Source organism: Rhodamnia argentea, chromosome 8 (genome assembly GCF_020921035.1).
Source record: "Rhodamnia argentea isolate NSW1041297 chromosome 8, ASM2092103v1, whole genome shotgun sequence".
Classification (NCBI taxonomy): domain Eukaryota; kingdom Viridiplantae; phylum Streptophyta; class Magnoliopsida; order Myrtales; family Myrtaceae; genus Rhodamnia; species Rhodamnia argentea.
Window position 1 is genome coordinate 28,775,481 of NC_063157.1, and position 18,268 is coordinate 28,793,748.

The window sequence follows — 18,268 nt, forward strand, 5'->3', positions numbered from 1 at the left end:
GAAGCGTCATATCAGAAAAAAAAATTGAAATAAAAAAATCATAAAATAGAAAAGAGAATAAGAGCAAAAAAAAAAATGATAAGAATTTAAAAGAAAAGGCTAAAGAAAAAGAAAGCCATTTTCTCTCCGTGCAAGGAAAAAAAAAATAGTATCATCTTCCTCGCTACCTTCCAAAAGACTTTGACCAAAGCAAACTACATAGCAATAATGGCGCCGCCTAAAGGCCATAATTACATTTTTACAGAAGTGGTTCTAAAGCAAAAATCCATTTGGTTACGTAATATTACAATTTTACTTTTGAAGAAAATTTCTACTTATGAAGTTATTTTTGAGTTAATTCCAAAAGTTAAAAAGTTATTCTCTTTCAGAAGTAGAAATGTCTCAACATTAATATTTCTCTCACTTCGATCTCTTTTCATTTTTAGGGCCTCTCTCCCAACCACGCCTCGGCCGTCATCGCCCGTCGCTGCCGCCCGCCGCCCGCTATTGACCACCACCTACCGTCGTCCACCACCTATCGCCGCAACGTCGTTGCGCCCATCACAAACTACCGCTAGCCACCGGCGCCCACCGCAGACCATCGCCCCCCGGCCGACCGTCACCGCCAGCAGCCGACTATCGCCGCACCACCGTCGTGACCACCGTCGGCCGCTCCCCTCTCGATCACCACCATCCGAGTTAAAAATAAATAATTTTTATTTAAAAGTAAATAATATTTTTAATAACATAAATTAATTTTTAAAGAAATTTAAAAATTTAAAAATGAAGTAGAAAATTTTCAGCGATTGATAATAATTTTTCATAAGATTTTGTGTTAATAATGTTTCAAAAGTAAAAATTTTCAACCATTATCAAATAAATTTCTCTGATTAGAAATCAACTTCTGTAGTAAAAGTATAAAAATCAATTTCTTCTTGTAGAATAGAAGTTGATTTCTGAGGCAGTAGTGTTATCATGTGCGCCCTAAAATCAAGGGGAATAGTTCTCCCAAAAGAAAATCCTAGCTGCTGACCTCCTCTCTATCTCATCTTCACACAACCCCCTTATTCTATTTCTATGAAGGGGGATGGTTTAAGCTAGATCTTGTCCTACCCTTCCCTCTTCAATAGCTAATTTAATTTTTTGTTCTTTTTTTTTTTTTTTTTGCTTTCCTCCCATATGTATAGCCTTTTTCTTCTGATCTAATCTAAATCTAGAAATTTTGCTCTCCCATTTTGGAGAGTTTTTTTAGTGTATGTTTTTTGCGTTTCGCTTCCCCCAAATTTCGTTAACTTACAAGTCCAGTTTCAAAAAAGATCGGAAGAGCAAGGTTTCACTCTCACTATCGGATCTGTGCTTGTTCAATTATTTTATTCCGCATGGTGATAGCATTGGGAATGCCAAACATGCATCATGCTCATAGATCTGCCACCGATTTTGATTTGAAGAAGTTATAGATTTATTTTTTTAGTGTGTGATCTCTATATTTGTTATGATGACTTTTTATTGGAGCTTTTTTTTTTTTTTTTTTTTTGAAATTGTAGCAGTTGGACCACGTTGTTTCACTCGGATATAAATGAAATTTTACTTTGGCCAAAAAAAAAATTAGAGGGAAAATACGACCAAAAAAATAATCGGCGGGAAAAAAATCAAACAATTTCACCATTTTTTTGGGTAACCAAAAACAGACTCAAACGGCCATGAAAATCTAAACAATTTCACCTATCTTGGCATGAGCTTGGCAATCTAAACAATTTTACCTGTCTTGGCATGAGCTTGGCGGGAGAGATTTGAAGCTCGCGGCCATGAGAGCTGAAGCTTCTTTGAGCTCGTAGCCATGGCTGCTAGATATTTGATATTTTTTGGAATATTTTTTCTCAAAATTTTCAAACTATTTTCTTATTTGGGGTCGTCATTGTCCATCACCAATTTAGATGTGGTTCATGGAGGAATTTGATTGTATCAACTTGAAAAATTCTATGACTTAATTAAATTTTTTGAAAGTTTTAGGATTCCGTGCATTTATCCCTATTATTTAATAGTGATTCTAAAAAACATTTGATCTACGATTTCTATAGGCATGTGGCGTTATGAAGGGAGATTTTTGCGATAAACTATAGATTAGAAGAAAGATGAAAGTGAAAGGAGAGAGAGTGATTACTATGATTTTGGGCTATGCAATGATCTCAACGGAGATAGACCGAAACTATTCAATCATTTTTTTGTTCGCATATGTTTGATTTTATTGTAAAAAACAAGCAATCGAAAAAAAAAAATAAAATGAGAAAAGTTATTGGATTATGTGATTCAATCGTAGCACAAGATTTCACTGTAGATCGAGCAATAGAGAGAAATTACAAGCACACTCGAGCCATTTAGTTTTTTTGGTGTCTTCTAGCTCCAATTATAAGTAATATTACTCACACATTAGCCTTTACAATTTCTCATGAGACTATTACTAAATCTAACAAAGGAAATTATAAATCTACCACAAGATCTATTGACTTCAAAATACTTGCAATTTCTCCATGATGGAGTTCACTAGCATTTACACGCAAATAACATCTAAGTCCATAATAGGAAACCTTTTTAGCTAACTCAATGGATCTTATATTGGATTCACTTCATGAATTCAAACTCGAGACATGTTCTCAACTGCTTTATGTAGCCAACCAAATTCCAAATATGGAGAGAAGAAAGCGAAAACCAAGTCATAGGGGACAAGTGAGGATCTGGTCACCATATGAAATCACAATGAGTTCAGCCTGGGTGAGACAAGAAGGAAGAAAGATCTTTGCAAGAGTTATGCATATTGGATTTTGGGAATTTGAAGTCATTTAGTCAATAATTGACACGTTCGTGACTCGGGTGATAAGGAAGATGATTTCTCTATTTCTTGGTTCAAAAGAGAGGTAAGAGGAGCGACATGATTGCTCACATTAATAATGCGCGTGTATACACATGTTCCAAAAAAGGGTTTTACCAACTTCAAGAGACGACGACCATTCAATCGGGGCTCGATCAAGTTGAGTACATCGACGGAAAGCATCACTTGATACGCCAAAAAGCTTTACCTTCCATCACGTTCAACTGAATATAGCAATAGAGTCAAAGTAGCATGTCCTCAGCAATCTTTCACAACTCGACCATAATATGATTTGCGCGACACATGTCGATTAAAAAATGTCCTAAGATGTGGAAGCTGCTATTGATCCTTAAACTTAAAGACTATCTTGCCCACCAAAGCTCGGTCCGAGAACTAATCAGCAATGCAAAATCCGGGTCGGAGACTCCGAGTTTAGGACCCGGATTGGCCCTCCCATCGATGATTGGAAAGGAAGGGAGAAAGAGTGCAAAGGAAGACATTCATTGCGGTTGGAAGTTATTATGCCTTTTCATATGGCGGAGACAAAAGATGAGGTGAGAATACATTTGTGCTACTCATCTATACTTTCTTACAAGAAATAAGGTTGTTTTTATTCGATAGATGGCATCCGTCTTTGACCGCCATTTATATCTTCCCGTCCCGGGCCGCCAGCATCGCTGAGCCGCCGGCACAAACGATTCCTTTCAATTTCTCGAAAAACAACTCTGCCTTAGCCGGTTCCACAAACTCCACTCCATGATAATCGCCTTCGCCACCGAAAAAGCCCACCACTTCCACGCCCTTCGCCTCCAGCTTCGCCATCAACTCCCTCTGCCGATCTATCAGCGGATCTCCGCCGCCGCCCGCCACGACCACTCGCCACCCCAGCGTTCTCATCCTCTCCCACTCCTCCGTTCTCTCCGCAGCCATGGGATTGCAATACTCGTGGTCCCGGTCGGCGCCGGCCGGCAGCCCCAACTCCCACATCAGGTCCGCCACGTTCACCGGCAGGACCGGGTTGTTGAACAGCCTCACTTCCGACTCCGTCCTCTTGGACCCACCGAAGAAGGCGTGGTGCAAGATCAGACCTCTGATCACCAAAGGCTCCAGATCGGCCGCGGTGGTGCACGCGCGCAGGCCCACGTGGTATGCGATGTTCCCGCCCGCGCTCGTGGCCATCAGGAAGCACCGCGAGAAGTCAACGCGCTCGCGAAGCCACTCCTCCTCGGCGGTCCTCACCCAGCGGAGGGCCTCCACGGCGTCGTCGTAGGCCGCAGGGAGGTGGTGTTCAGGAGCGAGGCGGTAGCTGGCGGATACGACGACGGCGCCGAGCTTCGCCGCCATGAGGGAGCAGAGATTGTGGTTCATTGCGGAGGACGGGGAGGAGTACACGAATCCGCCGGCGTGGTAATACACGATGAGGGATAGTTTCCGGTCGGACGGTGGTGATGAGCGAGGCGCGTAGATGCGGGCCCATGTGTTGTGGGTCGGGTCGAGCGGGACGTCCTTGGAGCGGACGGCGAAGGGCTGGTCGGGGTCGGGCACGGCGGGGATAGTTGGATCGTCGAGGCCGCGCGTAATGGTGCCGTCTGGGTTGAGGACGATTTTGAGGTAGTCATAGGCATCGACGGCCGGAGCTGGATCAAGATCCGGATGTTGTTGACCGGCCATGCTCGAGGGGCGGGGGGGGCGCTGAAGACAGAAAGCAGGAAACGGTTCTTTGCGGCCGTCGGAGTTCTCTGAAAGTCAAAAAGTCAAATGCAGTCGAGCGTGTGGACAGCCATGATAAAGACTTACGTTCTTACAGACATTGTTGGCCCACCTGTCTGATTTCTGATTTCTTAATCTTTCTCCAGTCCCACCTCGAGCAAAGCAAAAATGGCCCGTCACAGTCCAGATCCAGATCCAGATCCAGTCGCGACCGATGATGGCTCGTGACTTACCTCATGCGACTATCCAACTGCCCCCGCCATGGCCCGATCCCGACTGCCCCTTCACCGTGCTTGCCAAGGACGACTCGAGCGGCCTTTTTGGGCCAGCTCCAACTGTTTTCCTCGAGCATCGTCGGCTCGGTGGGGACGCCCTGGCCGGGCCGAGTGATGTTGCGTGGGCCGTGATAATACCAGCTCAACCCCAAAATGGGCTCATATAAGGCTGCGTTTGGTTTGGCGGTCTGAATTTGGGTTCGGATAAAATAACAAAATATTCTATCTTGTGTTAGGCAACGTCCTCTAGATGGGATAAATTCGGATATGCCTGGATAAAATGTCGGATAAGAAATCCAGGCTAGGGGTAGGATAAACTTGGATTGGATAATTTTTCTTTTTAAATAACGTACAAAATGATGAGTGATGGAGTGATGTATCAAGTTTCGTCGGCCATTGTGCACCTTAACAACAGCTGATTATCGTTTCTTCCGATCATCGTGCTATTGTCATCGCCTCCGATCACCTCCCGATCGTTATCGTCAATCTTACTCTGACGACAAAGGGTGTGAAAGAGAAGTTATATATCACATGGCCATCAACACTGAAGAACTCTAATCTCGCCCTTCAGGTTGTCATCCACAACAAAGGTGTATCAGAGCCGTCCTTCTATCTCAAAATTTATCCCATTGCACGTTTGCTAAGTGAATTTATACTCCAAAAGTGTTTCTAGAGCAAAAAATCCATTTGGTAAAAATTTTTATTTCTGAAAGAAATTTTTACTTCTGAAGTGAATTTTCATTTCTAAAGTTTTTTTCCCCCAAATTGATAAGTTAAAAGAAAAATTGCTTCTCAACTCTAGAAGTACTTCTTGAACAAAAAAAAAACTCAAAAAGTGCTTTTCGCATCATCCTCTTTTCATTATGCTATCACCATCTTTTCAACCACACCCGCCTCTGTCGATCTTCACTGTTGCCCACTTCCACCGCCGTCCATCACCGACCTCCACCGACCGCCGCTCGCGATCACGCCAACCGCCAACCATTGCCCACCGCCACGCACCGCAGATCTCCGCCGGTTGTTGCCACCAACTAATCGTCTCCCTCCGCCAACCACCGCGAACCTCCATTCATCACCACCCATTGCCGACCATGGCCACCGCCGCCAGCCGACTATCACCGACCATTGCCGCCGCCCGCAACCAACCGTCGACCACCGCGATGTCAACCATCGTGCCGCCCACCACCACCGAGTCGCCTATCTCCGACCACCAAAGTAAAAAATAAATAATAATTTTTATTTTTTAAAAAGTAAAATAATATTAAAATTATTTTTAAAGAAATTAAAAAATTAAAAATGAAGTAAAAATTTTTCGATCGCCGACAACAATTTTTCATAAAAAATTTTGTGTTAATAATGTTTCAGAAGTAAAAATATTCAACTGTTACCAAACGAATTTATTTGATTAGAAATCAATTTATGAAGCAGAAATAGAAAAATCAACTTTTGCTTTTGAGTAAAAATAGAAAAATCAACTTTTGACTATAAGTTGATTTTTGAAGCAGAAGTGTTGGCATGTGTGCCCTTATTTAGCCGATTCTAATTTCCTTTTCACTTTCTCTTTTCTTTTATGTTTTACTACGTCCTTTTCTCTTTTTTGTATGGAGCATTTGAGATATGCTGATTTTAGTTGGTCATCTGTTCACTGACTAACAAAAAGAAATTTGAAACATTTGCACTTAATTTAAGTGAACATAAATAAAAGAAACCAAAATTGAATTAACGTTGGGTGTGACATATGGAATATTTTTTTGGTACATTTATATAAAACTTATACGTTTGTCTTGATGGCTTTAATAATTTCATTTTTGACGTTGCCACCATAACATTTTATTGTACCCGTACTTGTAGCATATTTTAATGCATTCGATAATATACAAGGATTTACACTTTCTTTTTTTTTTGGGGGTGTTGACATTTTGACATTTACTAAGGGCAAAACATCGTAGAGTATGAATATTTTATTTTTGTGGGCATCATGGAGTTTCTCTATAACATAATGCAAAATTGAGTAAAAGAATAAAAAATGATTCTTCTACAAAATCTTTTCATAGAGGAAAGATATAGATAATTGTCCAAAAAGTTCTAAATCTACTGAATGACTCACAATTAAGTCCTAAACTTTACAATTGCATTAATTTAGTCCTAAAACTTTTGACAATTTATCGATTTAGTCCTAATTTTTAAATCGTGTCAATTTAATCCTAAATCTTTTGATGATTTAACAATTTGGTCATAAAATTTTTAACGATTTGTCCATTTAGACATTTGGCCAATTTTGGTTGCAAATCACTAACATGGACGTAGGTCGGCCGTCGACCATCCTACATGGTGATGTTGACGTAAACAATTTTTTGAATTTTTTTATAAAAAATAATCTTTTATTTTCCCTTTAGCCTATGGCCGATACTTGGCAATGCTCGGCGATCGCCCATAGACGATGGTCGCCCTTGTGAACATAGTGAGGGCTCGACCTTCGCCACATGGATGAGGGGTGCCCTTGTTGAGCCCTTGCCAAATCCGACGAGGGCTATTGTCACCCAGCTGTGAGGGTGGAGCCTTCACCAAATCCGGCGAGTACAACCCTCGCTTGTGGTCCATTGTCGGCCATGGTTAAGTACGGACATTGGCCAAAGAAAAAAAATATCTAAAAATTTGACAAAATTATCCACGTCGGTTCCGGCCACGTCACGTAAGAAGACCGACATTCATAATAGTAGTTTTTCGACAAAATTAGCCGGAACGACTAAATTATCATATCATTAAAATGTTTAGGACTAAATTGACAACTCATCAAAAGGTTTAAAGGGAAAATTGGTAAATTGTCAAAAATTTTATGACTAAATTGACGCAATTAAATGGTTTTTGGCTGCATTGACCGCCGCACAATAAGTTTAGAACGTTTTAGACAATTTTTCTCGGGAAAGATAACATGAATAATTTTATTCTCATTGAGCCCCAAATATTTTTGTCATTCATTTACTCAAATGTCCGGTTGCCCGTGGCTTTGAAGTGGCACTAATAGCTCAAAATGCACCGTTTGGATGAAGATATGACGGCACCATTGCCCTAGCGTTGCTCAGAACGTTATGCCCTTTTGGAGGAACACGTCTATGCGACTCGTCTTCACTTTCTTACAAGATAGAAGGTCGTTTTCATTCGATCGATGACTTATAATTTGATAGATTTCTATTGCGCGGATTATAATAATGGGTGACATTAACAATAATATTAATCTAAAAAAGAAACAAGACACAAAGACAACGTCAATGAAAACGAAGGCAAAGAGACAAACCACCGCGCGCACCGGGCACTCCCCCTCTGACCGCCGTTTATCTTCCCTTCCCCGGCCACCGGCCTAGCTGAGCCGCCAGCTCAAACTATGCCTTTCAGTTTCTCGAGAAAGAACTCTGCCTTAGCCGGCTCCATCATCTCCACCGCATGAGAATCGCCTTCGCCGCCGAAAAAGCCCACCACCTGCACCCCCTTCGCCTCCAGCTCCGCCGTCAACTCCCTCTGCCGATCTATCAAAGGATCTCCGCCGCCGCCCGCCACCACCACTTGCCACCCCAACGTTCTCATCCTCCCCCATTCCTCCAGTCTATCCCCAGCCATTGGGTTGCAATACTCGTGGTCCCGGTCTGCGCCGGCCGGCAGGGCCAGCTCCCACATCAGGTCCGTCCCGTTTACGGGCAGGACAGGGTTGTTGAACAGCCTTGTTTCCGACTCGGTCCTCTGGGACCCACCGAAGAAGGGGTGGTGCAAGATCAGCCCTCTGATCACCAACGGCTCTAGATCAACCGTGGCGGCGCTCGCGCGCAGGCCCGCGTGGTACGCGATGTTCCCCCCAGCGCTCGTGCCCATCAGGAAGCACCGCGAGAAGTCAACGCGCTCGCGCAGCCACTCCTCCGTGGCTGTCCTGACCCAGCAGAGGGCCTCCACGGCATCGTCGTACGCCGCAGGGAGGCGGTTCTCCGGAGCGAGGCGGTAGCTGGAGGAGACGACGACGGCAGAGAGCTTCGCCGCAATGAGGGAGCAGAATTCGTGGATTCTCGTGGAGGACGGCGAGAAGTACACGAACCCGCCGCCGTGGTAATACACGATGAGCGGCAGTTTTTGGTCCGGCGGTAACGGTGGGCGAGGCAAGTAGATTCGGGCCCAAGTGCCGTGGGTGGGGTTGATTGGGACGTCCTTGGTGCGGACGGCGAAGGGCTGGTCGGGATCGGGCACGGCTGGGGTCTTTGGATCGTCGAGGAGGCGCGGGAACGTGCCGTCTGGATCGAGGACAACTCTGGGGCGGTCATAGGCATTGGCGGCCGGATTTGGATTTCGATCTGGATGTTGGCCGGCCATGTCTGCTTTGCTCAAGGTGGGACTGAAGAGAGAAATGGGAAACTGTTACTTGTTGCCAGTTGATGGAGCCGCTGTAGGCAAAACCGATGTTTATCGCTGAAATAATTGGACAATCGCATAAACCATTTTTGTAATGATAAATGAATGCTTTCATCCCTGATAAATATAGTAAAATAACACTTGCAGAAAAAATAAAAGTAATACTCGCCAAGTCTTCACATAAAATAAAATAAAAAAGTCCGGCTAAGCTGACGGTGAGATGGTCAACTAATGACTAGAAATATGTTTGTTGAAATCGGATCACTTGCCGATCCAGTTTCATTATTTTGATTGCTCAATTCTCCTTTTTTTTTATGTGTTTTTATTGTCGATTAAAATTAGAAGACAAAATTATAAGAGGGCACACGTATGCTAAGATTGACTGAATGGATTGAATTGGCACAAATGTTAAATTGGTGAAAAAAATATATTTAAGATTGAATTGACATAATTGTAATAGATTGCAGATCTTTTTTTAGTAATTTTCCCCACATGCTAAGGTTTAGTATCTTGCAACACGCATCAAAGATGCAGATATAACATTCTCGTAGTAGTTGCGGTTGGCGAAAGGAGTGTCGAATTCCTACGTGATGTAATTACCACAGCGCTTCCGAAAGTAGAGCCCCGTTTTTCTAGAAGGGTTTGGTAATTTTTCACACATCCCATTTAAAAAGGACACGTAAATTGAGAGGTGGTCGAGTCAAGCTTAAACAAGGTTGTGGTAAAAATAATTTGTTCATGTCAAGCTCTTCGCCACAAGTTATCAACTACTGTACATTTATGCTTAGAACTTTTCATTTGAATTTGAAAAAGGCGGCATTATTCAGATATCGAAAAAGTCATGTAAAATTCAGTCGATACTTAATTGGTTTTAGAATGCACAAGTACTTCAACTAAAATGAGCATGTCCCGCATCACCTAAACTTTAAATCGAGCTCTATAACGTGTGACGCGATGACGACGCCGTGTTTCGCGTGAATTTCAATCTACATTAGCCTTTAATTAAGATCCTTGACTTGATCTATCGAAAGTGCATGGATGGGTGCCGGCAACGTAGGTTTATAATTAAACCGGGTCTGGTGATTACGGTTGTGCGCTTTTCGCGTGCCTCGCAGGGAGTCGGGAAAGTGATGGTGTTGCTCTGCGACAATTCCCCGGGACTAATCATGATTATCTCCGGGGTTAAAAGGGACAGAGCAACCCGCCTCTCACTAACCCGCACTCTGACGTTTCATCCGCTTTTGATGAAGTGTCCTTGTCTTGCTCGTGTAATTATTAATGGTCTTGAAATCTTTTTGGGGGGTTTAGCAAGTTTTGATTGGTGTTAAGGATGGAACTTACACAGTGATGGTTGTACTTTGTCTGTGGGATATGTCGATTAGTCACTTCTTAGCCGGTATTAAGACACTTGTTAAACACATTTAACAAGAACGATTGAGACCAGGCTTAGAAATCCATTGAGAAAAATTTAAAAATTGAAATGATCATTTATGAAGAAAAGGAAGAGCTTCAAAAGAATGATTTGGAGTTCTTGCCGAGTGGGATGATGCCTTACTAGACACGAGATAGATCTTCTATTGAAAGAGACACACACACATACACGACCTCACCCAATAGAGCTCCGATATAGAATCAAATAAAAAGTCTCAAGTGCATCATACCTAGGAGCCCAAATTATATAATTAAGTCCTACTCCATAAGTTGCGGATTGAGAACAGACATAGAAATTCAAGCTATTGCAAGCGGTGGGCCTCTTTCGCGATAAATAAGGAACGTGGGCATGATCGATAAGGGCAGATAGAGAAATTCAAGCTACTGCAAGCCGCTAGAGGGCTATCAACGGTGATGTGATAACTTGCATATGGAGGAAATAGCTACCCAAGAACGTGATCGAATTGTTTCTAAAGAATAACAAACGTGGAAGCAATCGATGCAAATTATTCAAAAGTTGCAAGCGTTCAGGAGCAGTTATCATTCAACCTTCATAAATACCATCGATCATCCACTAGAATCCTTGCCCCGACAAATCAAACAAATTTATCTTTATCTTTATTTCTTGTGTCGCACTTTAATTTCCTTAGTTGTAGCTTTCAAATTCTTATCATCGAGTCAAACTCCAACATAATATTGAATCGTATTTAGGCTTTTGTCATCGAGTTAAACACCATCAAAGTTTGTTCAAGTTGGTTCCTTTATATAAAATTGTATTTTCTGAATCTCTCTGTCGAGTCAAACTCCGGCTTGGTTCGCTTTTGCATAATTTTAGTAAAGTTTCATCCATTGATTCTTGATTTTCTGGATCACTCCTATCCGAAATCATCGAAGAACCATTTCCCTACATTTCAAAATCAAAAAACTACTTTCTGTGAAATGTACTTCATCGCAAGAGAAATTCTTGTGAAACAAGTTAAAACTAAAGTTTACATGGTCAAAATCGTTTGCGCATATAATTGGAATTGAAATTACAATACAAAAACTCTACATATTTCATAGTTTTCATGTTGAACTGAATTTTAAATAAATTAAGTGCACATATCTTAATGGAATCTGAAACATTATCGTTAGTTGCAAAAAAAACACAAATAAAATACCAGCGAAAAAAAAAATTTCGTATAATTAATTTCTTATTAATTAACGATTCACCTTGCTAATTATGCTCAAGTGCTTTTCAGATAGTGGAGATAAGGATGATGCATGAACACATACGTTCTCCTCATCATCACTTTCTTACAAGATACAAGGTTGCTTTTATTGGATAGGTGCCCTCCGTCTTTGACCACCGTTGATCTTCCCGTCTCCGGCCACCGGCCTAGCCGAGCCGCCACCTCAGACGATTTCTTTCAGTTTCTCCATAAACAGCTCCGCCTTAGCCGGTTCCATCATCTCCACTACATGAAAATCGCCTTCCCCGCCGAAAAGGCCCAACACTTGCACGCCCTTCGCCTCCAGCTCCGCCATCAACTCCCTCTGCCGATCTATCAACGGATCTCCGCCGCCGCCTGCCACCACCACTCGCCACCCCTTTGTTCTCATCCTCTCCCACTCCTCCGATCTCTCCACAGCCATCGGATTGCAATACTCGTGGTCTCGGTCGGCTCCTCACAGGCAGCGCCAGCTCCCACATCACGTCCGTTGCATTCACCGGCAGGATCGGGTTGTTGAACAGCCTCACTTCCGACTCCGTCCTCCGGGACCCACCGAAGAATGGGTGGTGCAAGATCAGCCCTCTGATCACCAATGGCTCGAGATCCGACGCGGCGGCGCACGCGCTCATGCCCGCGTGGTACGCAATGTTCCCGCCCGAGCTCGTGCCCATCAGGAAGCACCGCGAGAAGTCAACACGCTCACGAAGCCACTCCTCCTCGGTGGTCCTGACCCAGCGGAGGGCCTCCACGGCGTCGTCATAGGCAGCGGGGAGGCGGTGCTCCGGAGCGAGGCGGTAGCTGGCGGAGACAACGACGGCAGAGAGCTTCGCCGCCATGAGCGCACAGAAATCATGGGCCATCGTGGAGGACGGGCTGAAGTATATGAATCCGCCGCCGTGGTAATAGACGACGAGAGGCAGTTTTTGATCAGGCTGCGGCTGGGGGCAAGGCAAGTAGATTCTGGCCCAAGTGTTACGCGTCCGGTTGAGTAGTACGTCCTTGGAACGGACGGCGAAGGGATGGTCGGGATCGGGCTGGGCCGGTGTGTCTGGAAAGTTGAGGCGGCGCGTGATGGTGCCGTCGGGGTTGCGGACAACTTTGAGGTGGTCATAAGCATCGACGGTCGGAGCCGGGTCAGTGTCCGGACGTTGACCGGCCATGTTTTGCTGGAGATGTGACTGGAGAAAGAAACCGGAAACCGGGATTCGTGGCCACCCGAGTTCTCTGTAAAGTCAAATGCATGCGAGGGAGACGAAGGTAGACAAGACGGAGCTCCAAACATCTGAAGTTTGAAATAGAAAAATTTCGTCCTTTTTCTCGCAACACGTGCCCAATTGGCTACTATTTACGAGAAAGTACGCAGTAGTTAGCAGGCCCACGTGATCGAAGACGTGGCATCACGTGTCCACGACTTGACGAGCGAATTACATTTTTTTTTTTTTCAAATCAGTGTAAGTTTTTCCTCTCTTCTTCATTCTCCATCCAAGGCCACCTTCTCCGTCAGAGTCGCCGGCACTGCACCCCAGCCGACCACTGCTGCGTGTCCATGGCAAAGCCACCCCCTTTGTTGGAGCTCGTCCATCTGCTGCACCAGAACAGGGCAAAAAGAAAGAAAGATTTGTTCCCACACTACCCCGGAAACTCTTGGACTAAGAGGAAAGGCCCGTCAACAGAAGCCATGAACGGAGCTCGTCCATCCACCGACGACAACCACGGCGAGCAACGAAGTCCAAATCTGGTCGACCGAATCTCTGATCTTTTTTTTTTTTTTTTTTTGTGGTCAAAGATCGAATCTCTGATCATGCGGCAACTCAGGACGAGGGAGGGAACTCGAGCAACGATGGATGAGCATGGCAGCGAGCGACGACAAGGGGAGTGGCCCGACCATGGACGCGCAGCAGTGTTGGGCTCAGACGCAATGCCGGCGATTCCGCCGGTGACGGGCTGGAGGAGCTGGCCACCGACAGAGGTGGAAGATGAGAGAGGAAAAAGGGAATTTTTTTTTTTTGGGTTCATTTGTGACATCATGACGACGAAGTGTCAATTCTTGATTGAATTGAAAACAAAAATACATGTCACTTCAGCTTATGACATGGTGCTATCTACCCTAATCGCTTAATTGTGGAATTACAATTGAATCTCGAAATTTTCAAAACTTATAATCAAATTCTAAAATCCGTGCCCTTCCATTAACTCTATTTAATTTGACTATTAAAAATTATTAATATGATTTTTTTTTATTAATTTGTTGACAGATATCTCGCTTATCAAGCCTCGTATCAGAAAAAAAAAATGATAACAATTTAAATGAAAAGGCTTTAAGAAAAAGCCATTTTCTACGTGAGCAAGAAATCTTATATACGAGCAAAGCAAGCTTTCACCATTTTTTTAAACCAAAAACGGACTAAGAAAATCTAAACAATTTAACCTGTCTTCTCGTAGGCCACATGAGCTAATGATGTGATGGTTACTAACTACTAAATATTTTCTCCTTGACCTAAGCTCGGCAAGAGAGATTTGGAGCTCGAGGCCATAGCCGCCCATGCTTGTTGAGATCGGCGTCGGTTTGATTGAGTATGGTGGAGCTCGGTAAACCCCGAACCGAATGTATCAATTTTGCAATTTCTTTGGGCTTTGTTTGTTTCACAAAAAAAAGAATGGTTTGAAAAATATTTTCCTCAATATGATCGCTTGTATTGCTTAGAAACGAAAGAACAAAAATATATTTTAATCCTCCACAAGAATGCACACAATTAAACTAATATCTATAATAAATATTTTTTTATTAATTATTTATTTTAAGGGATATAGGCTTCCATTTTTTTTAAATAAATAAAATTATTTTTCAAATAATTTATTTTTAGCGAAATAAATAGAGCTACAAACGTCATGTGTTCATCCAATAATGGCCAGTAGAGCGTCCATTTAGTGTTTCGAACTTCCATCTCGAGAACTCAAATTTAAGAGAAACCATGAAAAGTTCTAACCAATAATTGTCAGATTATCGGGAGCAAGCAAGATTTCCTTCCTCGGTTCAACGTGTCTCTTTTTCTTTTCCTTTCCATTTTTTTTTTGTTTTCTTTTTTCAGCATTGGCTATTTTTGGAATTTTTTTAAAAAAAAAAATTGACCTATTTTTTGACTTTGTGTTGCTATTTTCTGTCACCAATTCAGACGGAGTTCACAGAGGAATTTGATCGTATCAACTCAATGAGTTCTAGGACTCGATTACTCTTTTTAAAAGTTATTTTAGAACTCAATTGTACTTTAATTACAAATTTTAGAACTTTTTGTATGCTTATACCTATTATTTATTAACAATTCTCAAGACATATTCTATCTACAATTGTCGAACAATGTTGTGTCATCGAGATAGATTTTTGCGGCAAACTATACATTATAAGAGACACGATAAAGTGGAGGGAGAGAGAGAGAGATTACTATGATTTTGGCTTCGCAATAAATCTTAACAGAAATAGTCTAAAACTATAGATGAGTTTTTTTTTTTTTTTGGCATATGTTTAATTTTCTTGGGGAAACAATCAAAACCAATAAAAAAAATATAGAACAAGAAAAAGAATCAGGTTACGTGATTCGATAACTCGAGAGTTAACTATAGATTGATAGATGAAAATTATAAACACACACGAGTTGTTTTCCAATTCTCAATTATAAGTAATATAACTCGTATGGTTAGCCTTCACAATTTTCCATCAGACAATTACTAAATTTCAGAAAAAAAAGACCACAAATGTCACCACAAGATTTACTAGCTTCAAAACATTTGCAATTTCTTGGTGACGTTCACAAGCACGCCACCCAATTAGTTGTTAATGGCCAAAAGCTCGTGGCATCTCTAGTGTGCTAAAATTAAAACCTACTTTTTACGAACGTCTATATAGAGAGAGATCGAGCTCGATCGAGTTGAAGATATTGAAGGAAAGGGTCACTCTCCGGTGCCAACGGAGCACCGAGAGAGCGCAAAGAGGCTTGTCTTGAGGAATGGTCTATAACTCGACTATAATATGATTTACACGACACGTGTCGATTCAGAAATGTCCCAAGATGTGGAAGCTATTAATACTTAAACTTAAGCATGATCTTGCCAACCAAAGCTCGGCTTCGAGAATTAATCAAAAATACAAAACCCGGGTCGAAGCCTCCGGGTTTAGGATCCGGATTGGCCCTCCCCATCAACGATTGGAAAGGAAGGGAGAAAGAGTGCAAAAGAAAAGCTTGTGTGCATAACAACATCACTTTCATGGCGGTTGGAAGTTACGCCTTTTCATATGGCGAAGATAAGGATGATGCATGAAAACATTTATGCTGCTCATCTTCGCTTCCTTACAAGAAATGAGGTTGTTCTTATTCGAATGTTGGCATCCGTCTTTGACCGCCGCTTGTCTGCCCGTGCCGGGCCGCTGGCTCAAACGATGCCTTTCAGTTTCTCGACAAACAACTCCGCCTTAGCCGGCTCCAGCACCTCCACTCCATGATAATCGCCTTCGCCGCCGAAAAAGCCCGCCACTTCCACGCCCTTCGCCTCCATCTCCGCCGTCAACTCCCTCTGCCGATCTACCAGCGGATCTCCGCCGCCGCCCGCCACCACCACTCGCCACCCCTGCCTTCTCATCCTCTCCCACTCCTCCGATCTCTCCCCAGCCATGGGATTGCAATACTCGTGGTCCCGGTCGGCGCCGGCCGGCAGCGCCAGCTCCCACATCACGTCCGCCACGTTCACCGGCAGGACCGGGTTGTTGAACAGCCTCACTTCCGACTCGGTCCTCTGGGACCCACCGAAGAAGGGGTGGTGCAATATCAGCCCTCTGATCACCAACGGGTCCAGATCGGCCGCGGCGGCGCATGCGCGCAGGCCCGCATGGTATGCGATGTTCCCCCCCGCGCTCGAGCCCATCAGGAAGCACCGCGAGAAGTCAACGCGCTCGCGCAGCCACTCCTCCTCGGCGGTCCTGACCCAGCGGAGGGCCTCCATGGCATCGTCGTAGGCCGCGGGGAGACGGTGCGCCGGAGCCGAGGCGGTAGCCGGGGAGACGACGACGGCACCGAGCTTCGCCGCCACGAGGGAGCAGAGATTTTGGTTTATCGCTGAGGACGGGGAGAACAATATGAAACCGCCGCCGTGGTAATACACGATGAGCGGCAGTTTTCGGTCGGGCGGTGGTGATGCGCGAGGCACGTAGATCCGGGCCCAAGTGTTGTGGGTCGGGTCGAGAGGGACGTCCTTGGTGCGGACGGCGACGGGGTGGTCGGGATCGGGCACGGCGGGGGTAGTTGGATCGTCGAGGCCGCGCGTGATCGTGCCGTCCGGGTTGAGGACGATTTTGAGGTAATCGTAGGCATCGAAGGCCGGAGCTGGATCAAGATCGGGATGTTGACCGGCCATGTTTGCTTTCCTCGAGGGGAGGAGCGAAGAAAGAAGAGCTGGAAACTGTTATCTTTAAAGGACGTCGGAGTTCTCTGAAAGTCAAAAAAGGTCAAACGGAGTCGAGTGTGTGACCTATGAAGCACCGATACGCGGAGGGAGCGGCCGAGTCGGTGTCGAACACGGACACGAGTCCGACACGCTCGGACACCCGTCCGACACGCCGGGGACACGCGAGTCGGCGAGGAAGGAGGGCAGGGATGGCGGAGATCTGCAGGGCAGAGGTCGGGGGAGAAGGGAGGAGTTGCCTGCGTCTTGGGCTAAGAGAGAGATGACGAAGAGAGCCAGCGATGCCCGGCGAGCGCCTGAGCAGAGAATGGGCTTCGGGTGCGTCGGAGTAGAGAGCGAAGACTGCCGGAGGAGAGAGCGAGAGAGCCTCGAAAGAGAGATGAGGTAGCCATGGCGGTCTTCGGTTCCTTCGCGAGACACAGAGGAGGGAGGGACAGAGAGGTGAGGCAGAGATTTTTAAAAAAGTAAAGAGAGGAGGGGGGTTGATAAGACACAAGATAGAGAGAGAGAGAGCGTGTTTTGTGACTTCTGTCTAGTCTGTCGTGCACTGGCTAGCGCAGAGATAATTTTTTTTAATTAAAAGAGAGAGCAAAAAAGTTTTGAGAAATCGTTTTGGTCGTGGTGGCTCGGTGCCAATGATTTTTTCAAAAAGTAAACCGGTGTCCGATATTTTTTTTTCCTTGTCAAGTGTCTAGACTCTAGATCAAATTACGAATGTACCCATGATAAAAAATTTATTCTCCATGTTTGTAAAAATTATTATTTTAATATACACAGCCTTAACGTTCAAAATTTGTATTTTTTAAAATTAATATTTTATGTATTTAAATGTATTAAGGTGACCGCCATTGTAAGGATTTACAAATTTAACATGGGGGTCAAGATCCAGAGATCCAGATCCCAATCCAAATCCAGATCCAGTCACAATCAAACAGGTCCGACAAACGGAG

General features: G+C 44.2%; 2 protein-coding genes and 2 pseudogenes across 2 annotated transcripts; all 4 read right to left on the reverse strand.

The window, feature by feature from the left end:
* Positions 1 to 3,347: 3,347 nt before the first annotated feature.
* Positions 3,348 to 17,288, reverse strand: LOC115755292 (annotated as a pseudogene).
* LOC115755316 (carboxylesterase 1-like) lies at positions 7,950 to 9,235 on the reverse strand. Its single transcript, XM_030694662.2, has one exon. It carries the CDS (start codon positions 9,181 to 9,183, stop codon positions 8,206 to 8,208), a length of 978 nt encoding a protein of 325 aa, XP_030550522.2. The 5' UTR covers positions 9,184 to 9,235; the 3' UTR covers positions 7,950 to 8,205.
* Positions 11,892 to 13,122, reverse strand: LOC115755293 (annotated as a pseudogene).
* LOC115755315 (probable carboxylesterase 120) lies at positions 15,991 to 17,345 on the reverse strand. Its single transcript, XM_030694660.2, has one exon. The coding sequence runs from the start codon at positions 17,268 to 17,270 to the stop codon at positions 16,293 to 16,295; it is 978 nt and encodes a 325-aa protein (XP_030550520.2). The 5' UTR covers positions 17,271 to 17,345; the 3' UTR covers positions 15,991 to 16,292.
* Between the last annotated feature and the right edge of the window lie 923 nt (positions 17,346 to 18,268).